Source organism: Thalassophryne amazonica, chromosome 7 (assembly GCF_902500255.1).
Source record: "Thalassophryne amazonica chromosome 7, fThaAma1.1, whole genome shotgun sequence".
Lineage (NCBI taxonomy): Eukaryota > Metazoa > Chordata > Actinopteri > Batrachoidiformes > Batrachoididae > Thalassophryne > Thalassophryne amazonica.
This window is the reverse complement of record NC_047109.1, coordinates 83,161,750-83,183,402: the sequence shown is the minus strand read 5'-3', so window position 1 is coordinate 83,183,402 and position 21,653 is coordinate 83,161,750. Positions and strand designations below refer to the sequence as shown.

The following is a 21,653-nucleotide window of genomic DNA, read 5'->3' as shown; positions in this document are numbered from 1 at the left end:
AGATGCTGGCTTTTGAACTTTGCGCTGGTAACAATCTGGATGGTCTTTTTCCTCTTTTGTCCAGAGGACACGACGTCCATGATTTCCAAAAACAATTTGAAATGTGGACTCACCAGACCACAGCACACTTTCCACTTTGCGTCTGTCCATTTCAAATGAGCTCGGGCCTAAGAGAAGGCGGCGGTGTTTCTGCATGTTGTTAATGTATGGCTTTCGCTTTGCATGGTGGAGTTTTAACTTGCACTTGTACAGTACTGTTCAGAATAATAGTAGTGCTAGGTGACTAAAAAGATTAATCCAGGTTTTGAATATATTTCTATTGTTACATGGGAAACAAGGTAGATTCAGTCGATTCTCACAAATCCAACAAGACCAAGCATTCATGATATGCACACTCTTAAGGCTATGAAATTGGGTTATTAGTAAAAAAAAAAAAAAAGTAGAAAAGGGGGTGTTCACAATAGTAATAGTAGTGTGGCATTCAGTCAGTGAGTTCGTCAATTTTGTGGAACAACAGGTGTGAATCAGGTGTCCCCTATTTAAGGATGAAGCCAGCACCTGTTGAACATGCTTTTCTCTTTGAAAGCCTGAGGAAAATGGGACATTCAAGACATTGTTCAGAAGAACAGCATAGTTTGATTAAAAAAGTTGATTGGAGAGGGGAAAACTTATACGCAGGTGTAAAAAAAATTATAGGTTGTTCATCTACAATGATCTCCAATGCTTTAAAATGGACAAAAAAAAACAGTCGTGTGGAAGAAAATGGAAAACAACCATCAAAATGGATAGAAGAATAACCAGAATGGCAAAGGCTCACCCATTGATCAGCTCCAGGATGAGCAAGACAGTCCTGGAGTTACCTGTAACTGCTGTGACAGTTAGAAGACGCCTGTGTGAAGCTAATTTATTTGTAAGAATCCCCCGCAAAGTCCTTCTGTTAAATAGTAAAGAGGTTACAATTTGCCAAAGAACACATCAACTGGCCTAAACAGAAATGGAATATTTTGTGGACTGATGAGAGTAAAATTGTTCTTTTTGGTCCAAGGGCCGCAGACAGTTTGTGAGACGACCCCCAAACTCTGAATTCAAGCCACAGTTCACAGTGAAGCATGATGGTGCAAGCATCATGATATGGGCATGTTTCTCCTACTATGGTGTTGGGCCTATATATCGCATACCAGGTATCATGGATCAGTTTGGATATGTCAGAATACTTGAAGAGGTTGCCTTATGCTGAAGAGGACATGCCCTTGAAATGGGTGTTTCAACAAGACAATGACCCCAAGCACACTAGTAAATGGGCAAAATCTTGGTTCCACACCAACAAAATTAATGCCTCGCAGATGTGAAGAAATCATGAAAAATTGTGGTTATACAACTAAATACTAGTTTAGTGATTCACAGGATTGCTAAAAAAGCAGTTTGAACATAATAGTTTTGAGTTTGTAGCGTCACAGCAGATGCTACTATTATTGTGAACACCCCCTTTTCTACTTTTTTTACTAATAGCCCAGTTTCATAGCCTTAAGAGTGTGCATATCATGAATGCTTGGTCTTGTTGGATTTGTGAGAATCTACTGAATCTACTGGTACCTTGTTTCCCATGTAACAATAAGAAATATACTCAAAACCTGGATTAATCTTTTTAGACACATAGCACTACTATTAGTCTGAACACTACTGTAGATGTAGCGACGAACTGTGTTAACTGACAGTGGTTTTCTGAAGTGTTCCTGAGCCCACACAGTAAGATCCTTTACACAATGTCAGTTTTAATGCAGTGTCGCCTGAGGGATCGAAGGTCACAGGCATTCAATGTTGGTTTACAAAAATATTGCCATGGGCACTGTAGCTCACCTGGATGATACAAGAAAACACAGTTTCAGCTAGAAAGGTGGGCATGGCCAAGCTCCAAAGATTGTATGAAGGTCAAAATTACAACCCCAAATCCAATGAAGTTGGGACATTGTGTAAAATGTAAATAAAAACAGGATACAATGATTTGCAAATTCTTTTCAACTTATATTCAATTGAATACACCACAAAGACAAGATATTTAATGTTCAAACTGATAAACTTTATTATTTTTGTGTAAATATTTGCTCATTTTGAAATTGATGCCTACAACACGTTTCAAAAAAGTTGGGATGGGCAACAAAAAACTGGAAAAGTGTGATGAATGCTCAAAGAACGCCTAACTGGAAACAGGTGAGTGTCATGATTGGGTATAAAAGGAGGTTCACCAAAAGGCTCAGCCGTTCACAAGCAAAGATGGGGTGAGGATGACCACTTTGTGAACAACTGCCCATCATCTATAGTCCATAATATAATCAGAAGATTCAGAGAATCTGGAGAATTTTCTACATGTAAGTGGCAAGGCCGAAAACCAACACTGAATACCCGTGACCTTCGATCCTTCAGGCGGCAAAAACCGACATCATTGTGTAAAGGATCTTATTATAAACTGTAGATGATGGGAATCCCTTAATTCCCTGCCATTGAAAGTTGAGAAATGTCGTTCTTAAACTGTTGGACTGTTTTTTCATGCAGTTGTTCACAAAGTGGTGATCCTCACCCAATTTTTGCTTGTGAATGGCTGAGCCTTTTGGAGATGCTCCTTTTATACCCAATTATGACACTCACCTGTTTCCAATTAACCTGTTCACTTGTGGAATGTTCCAACAGGTGTTCTTTGAGCATTCATCAACTTTCCCAGTGTTGTGTTGTTCCTGTCCCAGCTTTTTTTGAAATGTGTTGCAGGCATGCATTTCAAAATGAGCAAATATTTACACAAAAACAAAGTCTATCAGGTGAACATTAAATATCTTGTCTTTGTGGTGTATTCAATTGAATATAGGTTGAAGAGGATTTGCAAATTATTGCATTCTGTTTTTCATTAACATTTTACACAATGTCCCAACTTGTCATTGGAATGGGGGTTGTAATGAAATAAATTGAATTGAAATTGAATTGCTAATTGTGAATAGGTGCAACCTTGTTGTCTGTTGCACCACCAGTCCCAGCTTCATGGTGAAGTAGAACAGAGGATTCTCGTACAAGAAAGGGATCAAATCAAGTTTAGTCCCCCATGTGCCTTCTGGCAAGGTTAGGCTGAAATTGCACGTTTCTGAGAAAATCCCTCTCTGTTACTCTGTATAAACTGGTGACTGAATTTCTAGAAACACAAAATCTTCTGTGAGGCATTCAGTGTCACATCATGCAATAAATTCCCCTCATTTGTATACAGTGGGGGGCCCTTGGTTGTGATTGAAATCCATTCAGAAAGATTGCCCTATTTTTAGGGGTATAACTCACACTAGAATAGAAGTCGCGCCCCCCCCCCCCATATTTTAGCTATTTAATTTTGGATTTTTGTGCTTTATTGTAGTGTAATTTTATTATTTGTATGTATGTGTTTATTTATTTATTTATTTATTTTTGTTGGAGTTTATTTTGTTTGTTATTTGATTCTTAGGAAAGCCATAGAAATTGTTGTTAATAACGAACTTATGATTTTTTGGTATTTAAGTCACACCTGAGTATACGTTGCAGGCCCTCCCAGCCTCATAAAAACCCACAGTTTGTACTCCAGAAAATATGGCACCTATCAATCCCTATCTCTCACAAGTACTCAACACTATCTGCTGTAGCCAGTTGATACACGGGCTTCCCTTGGCCTGTCCAGTTGCTGGAACACTGTTGACCCTGTGCACTGTATCGTGCTCAGGAACTGTGCCTCATGGCCGTAGCCTTGCAGCTGACATTCCTTCACAATACCAGTAGAAAGCATAGTCCTCCTCTCCCGAAGTAATGGCTCGTCTGACATGAAGACATTCCAGCAGTACCCAAAGATTATTCCGTGAGACATGGTACCATAGTCTTCCAATTGTCACCTTAGGGCACTGGTCACTCTTAGGTCACACAACCATACAGTAAGACGGGGAAGCACCAGGATGTTAATGTGGACCACACAAGTGTGGCATGGTCTAGACATAGAAATGCGCAGATAATTGGAGTGGTAATAACGGTTAGAGGAGTATTTATTTACCATGCAGTTTGCTTACATGTTGCCTTTTTGTCAAATACCTCTAACAGGATGACTTCTCTGTTTCAGGTTGGCCTCGTCCTTCAGTAGCCAGTCCACTACTTCGCACACACTGATTGAGAGGCTGGCAGCAGCATCTGGGTTTTTTTTTTCCTTACCTGGATGTACAGGTAGCTCAAACTCGACAGTGAGAAATATGGTTAAAAACAACCTGGTGACGGGAAGCTCACTTCACTTAGAGCGGTTCTCCCGGCACCCGTCATCGAGAACGTTGTGTTCACCTGGAGTGAAAACTCTTAAACCATCAACATCCTGAATGTGACGTCATGCTCTGCCTGAGATCCAGTACATTGCTCCTGTCCTAAACACTGACATTTAAAACACAGCAGATGGACCTGAAAGAGGATGCCTTGACCTTGTTAATTTTTTTTTTTTTAACTCCTCTATAGAAACACCTTGTTACGAGGTTCTGGCATGTCATTTAACAGTGACATGAAATCAAATAAATAGGTCATCCACATTTATATACATGACCAACGGCAACATAATTAACAATAGCAACCCCAAGTCCAAAATGTGACACCTCCTCTGTATGTACGCTGCAGTATGAGGGTTATTTGGCTTAGAGTCCGATCATTTCTCATACTGTGGTTAGAACTTCCTTTTTCTTTGTTAATGACAATGACTCACCTTGCAGCTCGTGGCACTGACTGGCTCTTTTTTCCATTATTGTGGTAAAACACACTGAAGAAAGATAAAGACAAGTTGTCTATAAACGTGGAAAAAATTTAAGTAACATGCAACATCTTTATGAAAGGATTCTTTTGTTTTTGTTATCTGTACATTTAAAACCAGATCATATTTATTCCTGTAGTGTGAGTTTGGGAGGGCTGATCCAAAGTATTTTCCTCACTAGTGTAAATGCAACTGAATCTGTAAATACAGTTTAGACAATGTGGGTGTATTGACTTTTGATGAAGAATGTATTGCATCAAAGAAGCACAATTTTTGGGTTCATATCAAACAAACCGGTCCTTAAAGGGTCAATTGGCCCAGATTTCAAAACAAGGATTTGCGCAACTTACAACCTTGGTTTTACAAGCTAAAAAGTGAGTTGTTAATGTGCGATCTGTTTCTAGTGTTAGTTTTTTTAAATAGAACATTCACACCTCATTGTTATTTTTGTTTGTATTGCTCATATAGGTCAACTTCTTATTTATGTGCACAGCCCACAGTGATTTTTTTGCATGTGGATGTACGCTGTCTACAGCTAGGTCTGCAAGACTATTAAAACTGCAAGCAAAAAGGAACATTATATGAACAACGTTAAAATGTATTCTAAATGCACAGAGAAGGCAGAAAGTCATAGCAATGAAGGCAAATTTTAGGCTAACCGAGTTACATTTAGATTTTGTATTTAAATGTTGAGACAAAATGCATGGTGATAGTTTGAAAAATGCGTCTCCTCAGCTGTTCACTTTAAAAGCATTGTAGTAATTGGCACTCTTGGTGATGTGCAAAGCTGTGACTGAGCTGCCACAGTGGAGCAGCCTGACTGGCTGAAGAACGCTGTGGGCATCTATGGATTTGTAACAGTCCATCCCAACTTGCAGCAAGATGTTCAAATAAGTGCTTTGCCTTTTGTGTTTTCCAAAGTCTTGGCTTTTTGTTTGTTTTTGTTTTGTTTTTTATGGTACAAATGTAGACTGTAACTTTTTTTATTACGAAATCATAACTGATCACTATATTTTTGAAATGTTTAAATATATTACTGTGTTCCTCTCATGTTTTCAGTATTTAACTTTTGTTTCTAATTTGCAACACCACAGTTGGAATTTGATGATTTGAAGCATTTGTCAGTTCACTGTTTGTTGCCTGTTGTTAGATTGCTCGGGTTATGGTAGCACACCTTAATGTGCTGGTGCACTCAGGCTGTTTGAATACTTTCCCTGTTTTGTTTTGTTTTGTTGGGGTTTTTTTCGTTTTGTTTTTTTTTGCCCTAGGGTAAGCATAGCTAGCATAGCTGCATCTAGGTCCAAACCTGAGGCCACTCATGTCGGTGGGCACCTGGAACAGGCTTATAATCTGAGTATGACCATCTTTTACTGCTGTCAGGGGAGCTTGGAAAACTCCACACTGCAGTGACTGGTCTTCCTGGTGTGCAAAGAAAAAATGGCCCGATTTCTGTGGTTGGACACACCTACTTTTGCTGTGGTCACCCGAGTGGTTAGTGTACAGTGGGATTGGCAGTTGATGTGGCAGACCTGCTCTTTCCAGTGGTGTTTGATATAGTACCAGTCAGTGAGTGTATTAAGAGGCTCAGATTTAATATGCACTGGATGTTTGTGCCTGGGAGCACAGTCTGCAGTGAGTGATGTCTCTGAAGAAACCCTTTTATTGACAGCTTCACTTGCTGATTGAAAAGTGAAATGGTGAAATGACTGAATGCTCCTTCACTTTGCAACAGGTCGGGAGCACCGAGTTGCTGGATTCTGGTTTCATTGTCTAAATGTACCACGCTGGACATGGTATTTTAATACTGACAGTATTGCCAAGAGACTGACCATGTTCTTGTGGGAAAGTGGGAAAGAATTCTGCAGAACTGCAGGGTCTAAGTATCCGGTTTGTGAATTCTGGCCACAGACTTGTGCATTTTCCTTGAGGATTCAGTTAAAGTCTTGCAGACTACCCTGTTCTGTGCCCAACATTAAATTGGGTGATCTAGCAAGACGTCAAGCTCAGGCTGTTTCTCATGAATTTTTGCGTAATCAGTCTGGAGAAGTTGCAGACATGGACACAACTCCTGATTTGAATGGATTATGTGAGTTTCTCTGTATCCACTTTGAAATTTGCTGATTGTATTGGAGTCACAAGCGTCGATTGGAGGTGTTTCATAACTCGCCATCTGTAGTGTAGTGTCCCTCAACCTGCTTGCAGGGAAATCAAAGCACTTTGTTCCTCAACACTTACACCTCATCCCACTGTAGTTATGGTGGAAGACAGTAAAGTTCTGATAGATGTCTCTGCTGTACTGTCACATTGGGCCAGCTACTTTTGATCCCTCTGCTGTGATGTTAAGACAGCTCCATTGCCAGGTAGATGTCTTAAAGTCATAGCAGGATTCTCTTCCAGGTGCCTGGAGCTGTTCCCCTGGCATTACGAAGTGGCAGTTAAGCCCCGTTAACTTGCACAAGTTGGGGTCCACAAAATCGGACCGCGAGTTACTTGAAACCACAAGTTGACCAAAAAAAAAAAAAAACTTATAATCAGCTTACCTTTCCATATTATAATAGTTTTGACCATTTGAAGCATGACTCCTTCTTGGATGGTGATGATTTCTTCATCTGGAATGGGTTCGGGATCCTTTTCTTCCTCCTGCAGGTCAGCGATGAGGGCTTTGTCAATGTGGACGATTCTGGACTACCATTTCATCATCTGGAGTGGGTTCAGAATATTTTGTTTTCCCTCCTCTGGTTGCTGCACGTCAGCGATTAGGGCTTCAGACAGTGCGGAAGATTCCTGACGATTCGAAGTTTGCACGTGTGGCGGCTGCGTGTATAAATTCCAGCTCGATCTGAATTGGCAGTAAGGATCCAAAGAGTCGTATCCAAAAACTTAGAATAGTCAGGACTCTTCCACACAGAATTGGCCCTCATTACTGACCTGCAGCAGCTGGAGAAGAAATCGTCATCCAGAATCATCTGCACTGATGATCCCTCGCAAAAACGGTCCAAATCACACATTGTAGTCTAAATTTTTGGGGTCCACAACTTGACTGCGAGTAAAGCTGATTTGCGACTTGCGTGCGCGAGGTTAACTGGGCTCAACTGTACAATCTATGAAATGGGTATCATCTGTATGTTCTGGAAGAAAAGACTTGTTTTCCTAGTCTGGATAGGAAAGGATGATTACATGGATTGCAACAACTACAGGGGTATTACAGTGCTCTCTCTGTTGGAAAGGTACATGCAGTTCAGGCACTGTGGTCATCACTGTAGTGCCGTGGAAGGTGCTTACAAGGATTATTCTTAATAGGATTCAGTTCCGCTACTTGTTGCTCAGCGACTGAAACAGTCTGGCTTCATGTCCAAGAAGTCAACCATCGACTGCATTCTAGCTCTGCGAGTATTCTTAGAAGGCAAGTGTGCATATTGGCAGTGCTTCTTTGCAGCCTATGTTGATTTTTGCAAAGTGTTTCATTTGGTAATCAGTTGGACTACTCTCTGGAACATCCTGGGAACTTGTGGGATCCCCTAGATGTTGCTGGACATCATAGCCAGCTTATTACACTACTGTGAGTGCTGCACTCAGAGGCAGACTGAGTTTTCCCAGTTAAGACTAGTGTTCAGTGGGAACGTGTTCTGGGTACTGCACTGTTCAGTGTTTTTGCAAACTGGATGTTGGGTAGGGTTTGTAGACGCCAATGACTTGGGTGCTTTTCTTGATGAGGAAAGGTCTACTTACTTTGACTTCAAACAATACTGGATGTGATCTTTGTGGAATAAATGGATACTATGATTGCAGCACTTGAGAAGTGAGGAATTTGAGTCTGCATTTGTGATTGTCCTGGATTAAGACTAAGATCCAGGCTTTGACTTCCTGGATTTGGCCATCAGATGTGTCTGTATGTAGTTAAAGTGTTTAACTTGAAGAGACAATCACTTATTTCAGCAGTGACATTCATGTCTCTGGGTCTTTGAGCTCAAGAGACCTGGGAGGAGATTTTGGAGCATGCAGTCAGTGATAGTGTTTAGCGATGCCAATGTCTTAGGACAAAAGTTCAAGTCTTGTTAAGGTCATGGTGCTTCCTGTCTTTCAGTATGGTCGTGAGTCTTGGATGCTAACCAGTGTCCTAAGACAACGACTGAATATCTTTGGTGCCAGGGCTGTTCAGGGGATCCTTGGGTACTGCTGGAATGACTTTGTATAAGATACTAAGTATTTCTTGCATTCTGAGGGAGCATCAGTTTTGAAATTTTGGCCCTGTGGCATTTCTTTGCATGATCCAGTATGTAGCAGGACAACACTAAGGAGACACCCTCATATAACCTGGCTGCAGTAGATGGATACTTTGAAGAGGTGGGCATGGACCAGTTGTCTGCCTGAGTGGTTGCCATACAGGACCCAAGGCAATTCTGTTTAGTATGGTACCAGTATATACCCCCAAACGTGATGTACATTGATGCATTTTTCATCACTTCATAAACTGACAAGAAATAGAATTGTGTAGTGAAGGAGTACAACCAGTATGTCAGGGTTTATAAGTGAAATATAGCCTGGTGTTGGTGGTAACTGAATACTAAATGCATTATGGAGTCAGTGGTGTGCTCATGGCTGTTGAATATGTTGCCTGCAGCTGATTGAATGATTTTTGAGCATGTGTCAATTTTGCTGTTGTGTTGCTTTTAACAAATGCTATTACAAACCACACCCTTTAGCGAGACCAGAAATACCTGCCTTATTTATTTAAAAAGAAAAAAAGTTTTTGTAAGATTTTGGAGTGTTGGGGTGGGGAGGGGTATACTTTTGAAATGACATGGCTTTCTCTAAATGAAGAACAATATTTTTATTCAAATCCATTGTAAGCTGTGAACCAGCTGAAGAACTTGTACCAGCATCATTTAGACATGACCCCATGCAAATGTTTCAGTACATGTCAGCAATACCAGCATGGATCTTTGATTGAATAAACTCACTTTAAAAAGGAACTTTATTGATGCACTTCTTTGTAAATGTGGCAGGGACAGTTGCACATTTAACAGGTCAATGGTGACACCATTAAATCCAAAAGCTCATCCAGGAATATTTGCAAAATTCGTCCTTTGCCTTTCTTCTATTCCATTCAGTTAAGGTGACTGAACAAGATGGATCATGCTGAGCTTCCAGCTTGTGCAAGAAAACAAGCTGGAAGCACAGCCTGTAAACTCAACATTAGATTCAGTACAGCAGGCAAAAAAAAAAAAAGACAATCTCTTTCCAGTTTTATTTGACTGACTTTGATGCCTTTTTTATTTTCATTTTCTTAGCAGGGTTTGCAACAATTCTTTTCACTTTAAGAGGCTGCAGAGTGCAGCAGGGCACAGACGTCGCAGCATCCTCAGGTTCAGTCTCCAGTTTTCTTTTGTTGCCAGTTTTCTCACCACGTTCCTCCTCTAATTCAGGGAGAGTCTGTGCGCGTTACACTGGCTGCAGCACCAAGAAGCCATTCCACATCCAACGGAGGCACTCTGGGTGCGATGGCGTCAATGACATCGGTGAACACACTGTCGTCTCTGGAGGCACCGCATCTGAACCCCAGCGCCAGACGCTTTCAGGCCGAGCTGCTCTGACACACTCTGACTAAGCCGCGGAACTTGACAAGCTGGCACAGCCGCGCGTTGCACTCAATGTAATCAGGGTGATTTGTCATGTGTTTAGGTTTGACAGACTTGCACACAAGCAACAGTTTAAGTTCATTATTTTCAAGTGCCTTGGTGACCTCATTGATGCCAATGGCCAGTTGTCTTCTGGCTATGACATTTGTCCAGCCATTTTTGGGAGGGTCTTTTACCAGAGCATCCTGGGGTTCCTGTGAAACAGGTTCTGGTGTGGATGGAAGGTATCTGGCCTTTCTTTTTTCCTCTGCCAGTGGAACGTTTTAACTCTTTCTTCATCAAGTCCTGTGAAAATCAGTTTATCCTGCAAGGTTTCAGTATGAAATGCATGTCTTCTTGAGGAGAGGGCTCCACTGTAAGCTAAAAGGGGTGGTGAAGGAAGTCTTGGCTGGGATCTGCTTCTTGCATGTTGTTTGTTTTCTCAGATTTGCCATATTTCTCTGAAACAATAAACACTTATGTCAAACAAACAAAAAACCTCATTACTCAAGCAGCATTCATACTACAACAGTCCACTTGTGGCTACCTGTGTCCAAATCAATCTAATCTAAATATAAATAATCCCAAATAATTCCCAGCCTCCCTCAAGGGGGCGCCAAAGATCCCGGTGAGTGCATGAGACTTTTCTTCGAGGTTGTCAACATTAGTGCTAAATAAAATAACGTTGGCTAACTGCTGATTTATTTATTTTTTTCCCCAACCTTTAAAACATTTTGTCAGACATGGTTACGTTTAGTCTTGAAAGTTGATGCAGTTTAAAATGTAAGAATTTAAGGAATGCTACAGGCTAAGAAAAAAGGACGAAAAGGTCTAGTGGTTATACCTCGCTCAGTTACGGACCAAATAATACAAAAAAAAAAAAAACACGACAGTAATGAAGTTACTTTTTATTTAACAACGCCAAAATCGGTTTTAGTACTCACATTTTCAGCCATGCTTATGCTTCTCTCTTCATCGCTGTGTGATATGAACAATTTTACATGTACATTACTGCCGCCACCTGGACTGGAGTGTAGATGCTACTCTTAGCTGGACCAACTTGAAATGTATTTTATGTATGTTTATACGAGTACTTATATCAATCAATCAATTTTTTTATATAGCGCCAAATCACAACAAAAAGTTGCCCCAAGGCGCTTTATATTGTAAGGCAAGGCCATACAATAATTATGTAAAACCCCAACGGTCAAAACGACCCCCTGTGAGCAAGCACTTGGCTACAGTGGGAAGGAAAAACTCCCTTTTAACAGGAAGAAACCTCCAGCAGAACCAGGCTCAGGGAGGGGCAGTCTTCTGCTGGGACTGGTTGGGGCTGAGGGAGAGAACCAGGAAAAAGACATGCTGTGGAGGGGAGCAGAGATCGATCACTAATGATTAAATGCAGAGTGGTGCATACAGAGCAAAAAGAGAAAGAAACAATGCATCATGGGAACCCTGTTATGTGTCGACGCGGATTGAGGAGCGAACCTGCGTCAGACAGGACCCAGCGCTAAAAATAACCAGAAAACGGTTCCAAACAAAAACTATTTATTATACACCTGTGTTTAAAAGTGTAAAAACATAAAATAAACAACGTCCCTCTGGTGGAGTGATCCGTGGCTCGCTCTCCAGCGCCCGCAAGGATTAAAGCCGGCGCTCCTGGACTTCCTACCACCGCCAAACACCCCCCAGGTGGACACGACAAACTGATTCTCTGTGAAGCAAAGAGACGGTGAGGTAAATCAACAGATACAACTATATCTTCCAATAAACACGCTGCCAGCAACACACTCAGGTCAGTGTCCTTTCTTTTACTTTATGCAAATGAGCAGCTTCTCACAACAAGTGGAGGATCACTTATCCTTCACGCCACAGCAGTGAGAAGCAAACTACGCAATTCTCTTTACAATTCCAGTATACTGTGTAACAAAACACCAAGTTACTATCAACAATTACTTAAACACTTAATTACCTTTCGTGTGTGCTGACAGCATGTGTCCTCACCCCTCCCTGCTTCACGGGCTCGATGTGTCAAAACCCAGGCGCGGTCCTCAGCGTCTCACAAACGAACGTCACAAGGTCGAGTTCCCGGCAGTTCTGCTTGAATCACACATGACTTAAATGCAGAACGCCATCCAATTATCTGCTTCAGCTGCAAGTCGTCCAGGTTGCACGTGAGCACCAAGCACAGGTGCTTTCCATGATGATGAGGGTGAAGACTCTTCAGCCAGCACCTTCTTCACAGACAAATCAGCCCTCATGCCACCTGGAGAGCAAAGAAAAGAAAACCAAAACATCCAGCCACGCCCCCCCCAACACACAACAAACCCCCCAGCAGTCTACGTCTATAGCAGCATAACTAAGGGATGGTTCAGGGTCACCTGATCCAGCCCTAACTATAAGCTTTAGCAAAAAGGAAAGTTTTAAGCCTAATCTTAAAAGTACAGAGGGTGTCTGTCTCCCTGATCTGAATTGGGAGCTGGTTCCACAGGAGAGGAGCCTGAAAGCTGAAGGCTCTGCCTCCCATTCTACTCTTACAAACCCTAGGAACTACAAGTAAGCCTGCAGTCTGAGAGCGAAGCGCTCTATTGGGGTGATATGGTACTACGAGGTCCCTAAGATAAGATGGGACCTGATTATTCAAAACCTTATAAGTAAGAAGAAGAATTTTAAATTCTATTCTAGAATTAACAGGAAGCCAATGAAGAGAGGCCAATATGGGTGAGATATGCTCTCTCCTTCTAGTCCCCGTCAGTACTCTAGCTGCAGCATTTTGAATTAACTGAAGGCTTTTTAGGGAACTTTTAGGACAACCTGATAATAATGAATTACAATAGTCCAGCCTAGAGGAAATAAATGCATGAATTAGTTTTTCAGCATCACTCTGAGACAAGACCTTTCTGATTTTAGAGATATTGCGTAAATGCAAAAAAGCAGTCCTACATATTTGTTTAATATGCGCTTTGAATGACATATCCTGATCAAAAATGACTCCAAGATTTCTCACAGTATTACTAGAGGTCAGGGTAATGCCATCCAGAGTAAGGATCTGGTTAGACACCATGTTTCTAAGATTTGTGGGGCCAAGTACAATAACTTCAGTTTTATCTGAGTTTAAAAGCAGGAAATTAGAGGTCATCCATGTCTTTATGTCTGTAAGACAATCCTGCAGTTTAGCTAATTGGTGTGTGTCCTCTGGCTTCATGGATAGATAAAGCTGGGTATCATCTGCGTAACAATGAAAATTTAAGCAATACCGTCTAATAATACTGCCTAAGGGAAGCATGTATAAAGTGAATAAAATTGGTCCTAGCACAGAACCTTGTGGAACTCCATAATTAACTTTAGTCTGTGAAGAAGATTCCCCATTTACATGAACAAATTGTAATCTATTAGACAAATATGATTCAAACCACCGCAGCGTAGTGCCTTTAATACCTATGGCATGCTCTAATCTCTGTAATAAAATTTTATGGTCAACAGTATCAAAAGCAGCACTGAGGTCTAACAGAACAAGCACAGAGATGAGTCCACTGTCCGAGGCCATAAGAAGATCATTTGTAACCTTCACTAATGCTGTTTCTGTACTATGATGAATTCTAAAACCTGACTGAAACTCTTCAAATAGACCATTCCTCTGCAGATGATCAGTTAGCTGTTTTACAACTACCCTTTCAAGAATTTTTGAGAGAAAAGGAAGGTTGGAGATTGGCCTATAATTAGCTAAGATAGCTGGGTCAAGTGATGGCTTTTTAAGTAATGGTTTAATTACTGCCACCTTAAAAGCCTGTGGTACATAGCCAACTAACAAAGATAGATTGATCATATTTAAGATCTAAGCATTAAATAATGGTAGGGCTTCCTTCAGCAGCCTGGTAGGAATGGGGTCTAATAAACATGTTGATGGTTTGGATGAAGTAACTAATGAAAATAACTCAGACAGAACAATCGGAGAGAAAGAGTCTAACCAAATACCAGCATCACTGAAAGCAGCCAAAGATAACGATACGTCTTTGGGATGGTTATGAGTAATTTTTTCTCTAATAGTTAAAATTTTGTTAGCAAAGAAAGTCATGAAGTCATTACTAGTTAAAGTTAATGGAATACTCAGCTCAATAGAGCTCTGACTCTTTGTCAGCCTGGCTACAGTGCTGAAAAGAAACCTGGGGTTGTTCTTAGTGATGAGTAGAAAGATGTCCTAGCTTTACGGAGGGCTTTTTTATAGAGCAACAGACTCTTTTTCCAGGCTAAGTGAAGATCTTCTAAATTAGTGAGACGCCATTTCCTCTCCAACTTACGGGTTATCTGCTTTAAGCTACGAGTTTGTGAATTATACCACGGAGTCAGGCACTTCTGATTTAAAGCTCTCTTTTTCAGAGGAGCTACAGCATCCAAAGTTGTCTTCAATGAGGATGTAAAACTATTGACGAGATACTCTATCTCACTTACAGAGTTTAGGTAGCTACTCTGCACTGTGTTGTTATATGGCATTAGAGAACATAAAGAAGGAATCATATCCTTAAACCTAGTTACAGCGCTTTCTGAAAGACCTCTAGTGTAATGAAACTTATTCCCCACTGCTGGGTAGTCCATCAGAGTAAATGTAAATGTTATTAAGAAATGATCAGACAGAAGGGAGTTTTCAGGGAATACTGTTAAGTCTTCTATTTCCATACCATAAGTCAGAACAAGATCTAAGATATGATTAAAGTGGTGGGTGGACTCATTTACTTTTTGAGCAAAGCCAATAGAGTCTAATAATAGATTAAATGCAGTGTTGAGGCTGTCATTCTCAGCATCTGTGTGGATGTTAAAATCGCCCACTATAATTATCTTATCTGAGCTAAGCACTAAGTCAGACAAAAGGTCTGAAAATTCACAGAGAAACTCACAGTAACGACCAGGTGGACGATAGATAATAACAAATAAATACGAGTACTTATATGTTCTCCTTACTGAATTTATAAGAATTCCATCGAAAGAAGCCATATGCTGCTGTGTCTAAAGAAATTGAGATAAAATAAGAATCCTTTAATGGTACCACGACGGGGAAATTTACGATGTTACAGCAGCACAGCAATGCAAAAATAAGGTAAAAGAAAAATAATTACCAAAACACGGAAGTCAAGTTATGTGCGGAATATCAATATATACAGTAGAATAGATTACAAGCAGAAATAATGTTTCGTAATATTGCCCAGGTGTGATGTCATACACAAGTGCAAGTATGTGTATAGTATTATTGCAAATGGCTGAAAAATTGTTACTAGAACTATATTAGTGATTTGAGTGGGAATGGGGGAGTGGGTCTACTGGGAACAATGCTGTTTTCTCATTTTATTCCATATTTGATAGCACCTTTGTATAGTTTAAGTGGGATATTATGGTTTCTCCTTTTGATCCCAGTCCCGAGTTGTACAACCACCCTGTTTTTGAATAATAATAATAGTAATAATACTGGTGTCTTTTTGTTTCATTGTTATCTGAGCATTTTGCTGAACAGATCACATCTGAAATGGAAATGAAATTCCTCCTCCAGTTATCTGGGCTCATACTGTGGGACAAGACGAGAAGCTCAAACAGCCAGGAGGGCCTCGAACCACCACTTCTTCTCATCAAAAGTAGACCGCTGAGGTTGTTCATGGACAACTCCCTCGGGAGGTCTTCCAGGCATGAACTGGGAAGGAGGTCCAGGTCATGCTGGAGGGATTATATTTCTCAGCTGGCTTGGGAATGCCTCAGGAGCCCCCAGAAAGAGTTGAAAGACTTGGACCCAGATAAGTGACAGAAAATGAATGGATCACAAGTTGTATATATGTATTTTGTCTGTTCAGTGCTTGTTTGACTAATGCATTCATTTCCCCCTTTCCCTGAACTCCGACATATCCAGACATTTGATATTTTGTCCTTTATCTTGCAACATTCTTTTGTAATATCTACAGGATGATTTACCATTTTTATCTCCCCCTTATTTGACTCCTCCTTTCTGCTGAAGCTATAGCTGACAAAGTAATGAGGCTGTTCTCTTAAAACTTTGATGAGGATTTGTCCTTGGCTCAAGGAAATTTTATTTTTTATTTCGGCGATTATCTGGACCTTCCTTAAAAAAAACCAATTCTCAAGGTGTATGTCATTGAGGATTGTCAATGTACCTTATGATGTCATAAAGTTCAAATCAGAAAAAAAAATCAGAAATTGAATTGATTTTCTCTGTGGTTTGCCAGAGGCAATAATGGTAAACTGGTGAAAGGTTACACTCTGAGTGTTCTACAACCCCTGGCAAAAATTATGGAATCACCGGCCTCGGAGGATGTTCATTCTGTTGTTTAATTTTGTAGAAAAAAAGCAGATCACAGACATGACACAAAACTAAAGTCATTTCAAATGGCAACTTTCTGACTATAAGAAATCAAGAAAAAAAATTGTGGCAGTCAGGAACGATTACTTTTATAGACCAAGCAGAGGAAAAAAAATATGGAATCACTCAATTCTGAGGAATAAATTATGGAATCACCCTGTAAATTTTCATCCCCAAAACTAACACCTGCATCAAATCAGATCTGCATCTAAAAAGGAGTGATCACACCTTGGAGAGCTGTTGCACCAAGTGGACTGACATGAATCATGGCTCCAACACGAGAGATGTCAATTGAAACAAAGGAGAGGATTATCAAACTCTTAAAAGAGGGTAAATCATCACGCAATGTTGCAAAAGATGTTGGTTGTTGTGTCTAAACTCTGGACCAAATACAAACAACATGGGAAGGTTGTTAAAGGCAAACATACTGGTAGACCAAGGAAGACATCAAAGCGTCAAGACAGAAAACTTAAAGCAATATGTCTCAAAAATTGAAATGCACAACAAAACAAATGAGGAATGAATGGGAGGAAACTGGAGTCAACATCTGTGTCTGAACTGTAAGAAACCGCCTAAAGGAAATGGGATTTACATACAGAAAAGCTAAACGAAAGCCATCATTAACAGCTAAACAGAAAAAACAAGGTTACAATGGGCTAAGGAAAAGCAATCGTGGACTGTGGATGACTGGATGAAAGTCATATTCAGTGATGAATCTCGAATCTGCATTGGGCAAGGTGATGATGCTGGAACTTTTGTTTGGTGCCGTTCTAATGTAGATTTATAAGATGTCAGGTAAAGGCACTGGGGAGATGGCTGTCATACATCATCAATAAATGCACAAGTTTACGTTGATATTTTGGACACTTTTCTTATCCCATCTATTGAAAGGATGTTTGGGGATGATGAAATCATTTTTCAAGATGATAATGCATCTTTCCATAGAGCAAAAACTGTGAATAAACATTCCTTGCAAAAAAGACACATAGGGTCAATGTCATGGCCTTGCAAATAGTCCAGATCTTAATCCAATTGAAAATCTTTGGTGGAAGTTGAAGAAAATGGTCCATGACAAGGCTCCAACTTGCAAGCTGATCTGACAACAGCATTTAGAGAAAGCTGGAGCCAGATTGATGAAGAGTACTGTTTGTTACTCATTAAGTCCATGCCTCAGAGACTGCAAGCTGTTATAAAAGCCAGAGGTGGTGCAACAAAATACTAGTGATGTGTTGGAGCGTTCTTTTGTTTTTCATGATTCCATAATTTCTTCCTAAGAATTGAGTGATTCCATATTTATTGCCCTCTGCTTGGTCTAAAAAAGTAACCGTTACTGACTTACACAATTTTTTTTTGTCCTGATTTCTTATAGTGTTTCTTTTTTCTACAAAATTAAACAACTGAATGAACATCCTCCGAGGCCGGTGATTCCATAATTTTTGCCAGGGGTTGTGTTGTGTGGGCCACCGAAGAGGAGGTACTGCTGGCCCACCACCACAAGATGGCGCCCTGCTTGAAGTGTGGGCTTCAAGCACGAGAGGGCGTCGGAGCGACCAGGAGTGACAGCTGTCACACATCATTCGTACCAGCTGTCACTCATCCACTACTCATCACCACCATAAAGGCCGGACTGCAACTCCACCTCCCCGCCGAGAAATCAGCTACCATTCAGGTCATTTTCTCTGCTGACTCAAAACATTGAGTATTAATCTGAACTTCTTTGCAGCCGTTTTCCTGTGGTGTGTCCTTATCTGTGGATTGGCATTTGGTGTGATCAGCGACGGCTTCGCCTCACACCCCAACCAGATAAGTGGTTAAACAGGAGCTGCACGTGTGTGTGATTGGAGGTGGAGGTGCTCCCTCCTAACTAAACACTGACTGTGGGATTTACTGAGTGTGCGAACTCACACTCATCAGGACTGTCTCTGTTCTCTGCCAGCAGTACGGGTCTGACTGCTGAAGACAGCGGCCACCCTGGGGCGCAGGGCTTGGCGGCTCCGGTGTTCTTCAGCGCCGTTGGCAGTGGAAGCTGTGTGGATCCGGCTCTTCTCTCGCCAGGCGTCTTCTATCGTCGAGCCTGCCCACACGTCACCTGGTGTATGATTGACAGGCCACCATATTGTTATTGTCTGTACGTCGTTGTGCGATTCACAACATTAAATTGTTACTTTTGGCTTATCCATTGTCCGTTTCATTAACGCCCCCTGTTGTGGGTCCGTGTCACGACACTTTCACAACAGGATTTCTCGGCCAGCGTCATGGATCCCGAGGGGCGTCAACCATCGCTTGAACAGCCAATGGAAGAGCGAGGTGCACAGGCCGCCAGCAGGAGGCGTGTTGTGGGTGAGCTGCAGCACATCTTAACTGCCTTTACCGCTCGGTTGGACTTAGTTACCGAGCAGAGCAATGTTCTCAATCGTAGGATGGAGGCTCTCACCGCCCAGGTGGAAGCGTGTGCTCAGGGCGCTGCTGCAGCACCTCCTCCTGCTGACCGTGTGCCAGAAACAGACATTCCGCTGGTCGTTCAACGAACCCCCCCCACCTTTCCCCTGAAGCATACATAAGCCCTCCGGAGCCGTACGGTGGCTGTGTGGAGACGTGCGCGGACTTCTTGATGCAGTGCTCGCTCGTCTTTTCACAGCGTCCCGTCATGTACGCGTCAGACGCTAGCCGGGTGGCTTACGTTATAAATCTGCTTCGAGGAGAGGCACGCGCCTGGGCTACGGCGCTCTGGGAGCAGAATTCACGGCTCCTAACGGTTTATACTGAGTTTGTGAGGGAGTTCCGACAGGTGTTCAACCACCCTCATAGAGGCGAGACCGCTTCAAGTGTGCTGCTGTCGATACGGCAGGGGCGTCGCAGCGCAGCGAAGTATGCAGTCGACTTCCGCATCACGGCAGCGCGAGCCGGCTGGAATGCTGTTTCGCTCTGCGCCGCCTTTGTAAACGGACTGTCTCTGGTCCTTAAGGAGCACCTGGTGGCGAAGGACGAGCCGCGGGATTTAGATGGGCTTATCGACCTGGTTATACGGTTAGACAACTGATTAACAGAACACCGACGGGAGCGAGACGAAGGGCGTGGTCAGGCACAAGCCGTCCCTCTTCCTCACGGGTCCGAAAGGGAGCCGACTTCCCCACGCTCCGCTGCCAGGGCTCTCCACGTGACGACAGCTCCCCCTGCTGACGTTGCTAGGGAAACGAGCAGGGCCAAAAAGCGATCAGATCAGAGACAAAGGAGGCTGATCCGTGGAGAGTGTTTTCTCTGCAGCTCTACCGAGCACACACAGAGAGAATGCCCCCCAACGGTCAAAACAGCAGCACTCGTCCTTAGAGACTGGGCTAAGGGTGGGTCACAACACCCATGTGGGGAGACCCCGACGATCTGCACGTATCCCAGTCACGATCCTGAGTGGGGATCTAACCCTTCACGCCCCAGCACTGGTGGACACGGGGTCGGAGGGGAATCTGCTGGATAGCAGATGGGCAAAGGAGGTTGGGCTCCCTCTAGTGGCCTTACCGTCACCATTGTCGGTGCGGGCACTAGATGGCACCCTTCTTCCAATAATCACACACCAGACACAGCCAGTGACATTGGTGGGAAGAGAATCACAGGGAAGAGATTGTGTTTTATGTAACACCTTCTACCTCCCGAGTGATTTTGGGTTTTCCATGGGTGTTAAAACACAATTCCCGGATTGATTGGCCGTCTGGGGTTGTGGTTCAGTGGAGCGAAACCTGCCACCGGGAGTGTTTAGGATCCTCGGTTCCACCCGGTGTGACAGCTAAGGAGGAGGTTTTAGTCCCCCCCAATCTGGCGGCGGTGCCAGCTGAGTACCACGACCTTGCTGACGTCTTCAGCAAGGATCTGGCACTCACGCTGCCCCCGCACCGTCCGTACGATTGTGCCATTGATTTGATACCGGGCGCTGAGTACCCGTCCAGCAGGCTGTACAACCTCTCACGTCCGGAACGCGAATCAATGGAGACCTACATCCGGGACTCGTTAGCTGCCGGGTTGATCCGGAACTCCACCTCCCCGATGGGTGCTGGTTTCTTTTTTGTGGGTAAGAAGGACGGCGGACTCCGTCCATGCATTGATTACAGAGGGCTGAACGAGATCACGGTTCGCAACGATACCCGTTACCTCTGTTGGATTCAGTGTTCACGCCCCTGCATGGAGCCCAAATTTCACGAAATGGATCTTAGGAATGCTTATCACCTGGTTCGGATCCGGGAGGGAGACGAGTGGAAGACGGCATTTAACACCCCGTTAGGTCACTTTGAGTACCTGGTCATGCCGTTCGGCCTCACCAATGCGCCCGCAACGTTCCAAGCGTTGGTTAATGACGTCTTGCGGGACTTCCTGCATCGGTTTGTCTTCGTATATCTAGACGATATACTCATCTTTTCTCCAGATCCTGAGACCCATGTCAAGCATGTACGTCAGGTCCTACAGCGGTTGTTGGAGAACCGGCTGTTTGTGAAGGACGAGAAGTGTGAGTTCCACCGCACTTCTTTGTCTTTCCTGGGGTTCATAATCTCCTCCAACTCCGTCGCCCCTGATCCGGCCAAGGTTGCGGTGGTGAGAGATTGGCCCCAACCAACGAACCGTAGGAAACTACAACAGTTCCTCGGTTTTGCAAATTTCTACCGGAGGTTTATCAAGGGCTACAGTCAGGTAGTTAGCCCCCCTGACAGCCCTGACCTCCACAAAAGTCCCCTTCACCTGGTCGGATCAGTGCGAAGCCGCGTTTAGGGAGTTGAAACGCCGGTTCTCGACTGCACCAGTTCTGGTGCAGCCCGATCGCAAGCGCCAGTTCGTAGTTGAAGTGGACGCCTCTGACTCAGGGATAGGAGCCGTGCTATTCCAGAGCGGGGAGTCCGACAAGGTTCTCCATCCA

General features: G+C 42.8%; 1 protein-coding gene and 1 long non-coding RNA gene across 2 annotated transcripts; both read right to left on the bottom strand.

The window, feature by feature from the left end:
• Window positions 1-5,190: 5,190 nt before the first annotated feature.
• Window positions 5,191-9,325, bottom strand: LOC117514403. Its single transcript, XR_004561880.1, has 2 exons — window positions 6,310-9,325; window positions 5,191-6,150 (listed from the first exon to the last, which is right to left on the bottom strand). It is a non-coding gene; the product is annotated as an uncharacterized LOC117514403 (long non-coding RNA).
• Window positions 9,326-9,519: 194 nt separating this feature from the next.
• On the bottom strand, window positions 9,520-10,854 carry rpp38 (ribonuclease P/MRP 38 subunit). Its single transcript, XM_034174837.1, is given in 8 exon segments — window positions 9,520-10,205; window positions 10,207-10,350; window positions 10,352-10,413; window positions 10,415-10,441; window positions 10,443-10,640; window positions 10,643-10,734; window positions 10,737-10,763; window positions 10,766-10,854. Coding segments are annotated over 8 exon segments (816 nt in total). The 5' UTR covers window position 10,854; the 3' UTR covers window positions 9,520-10,027.
• Between the last annotated feature and the right edge of the window lie 10,799 nt (window positions 10,855-21,653).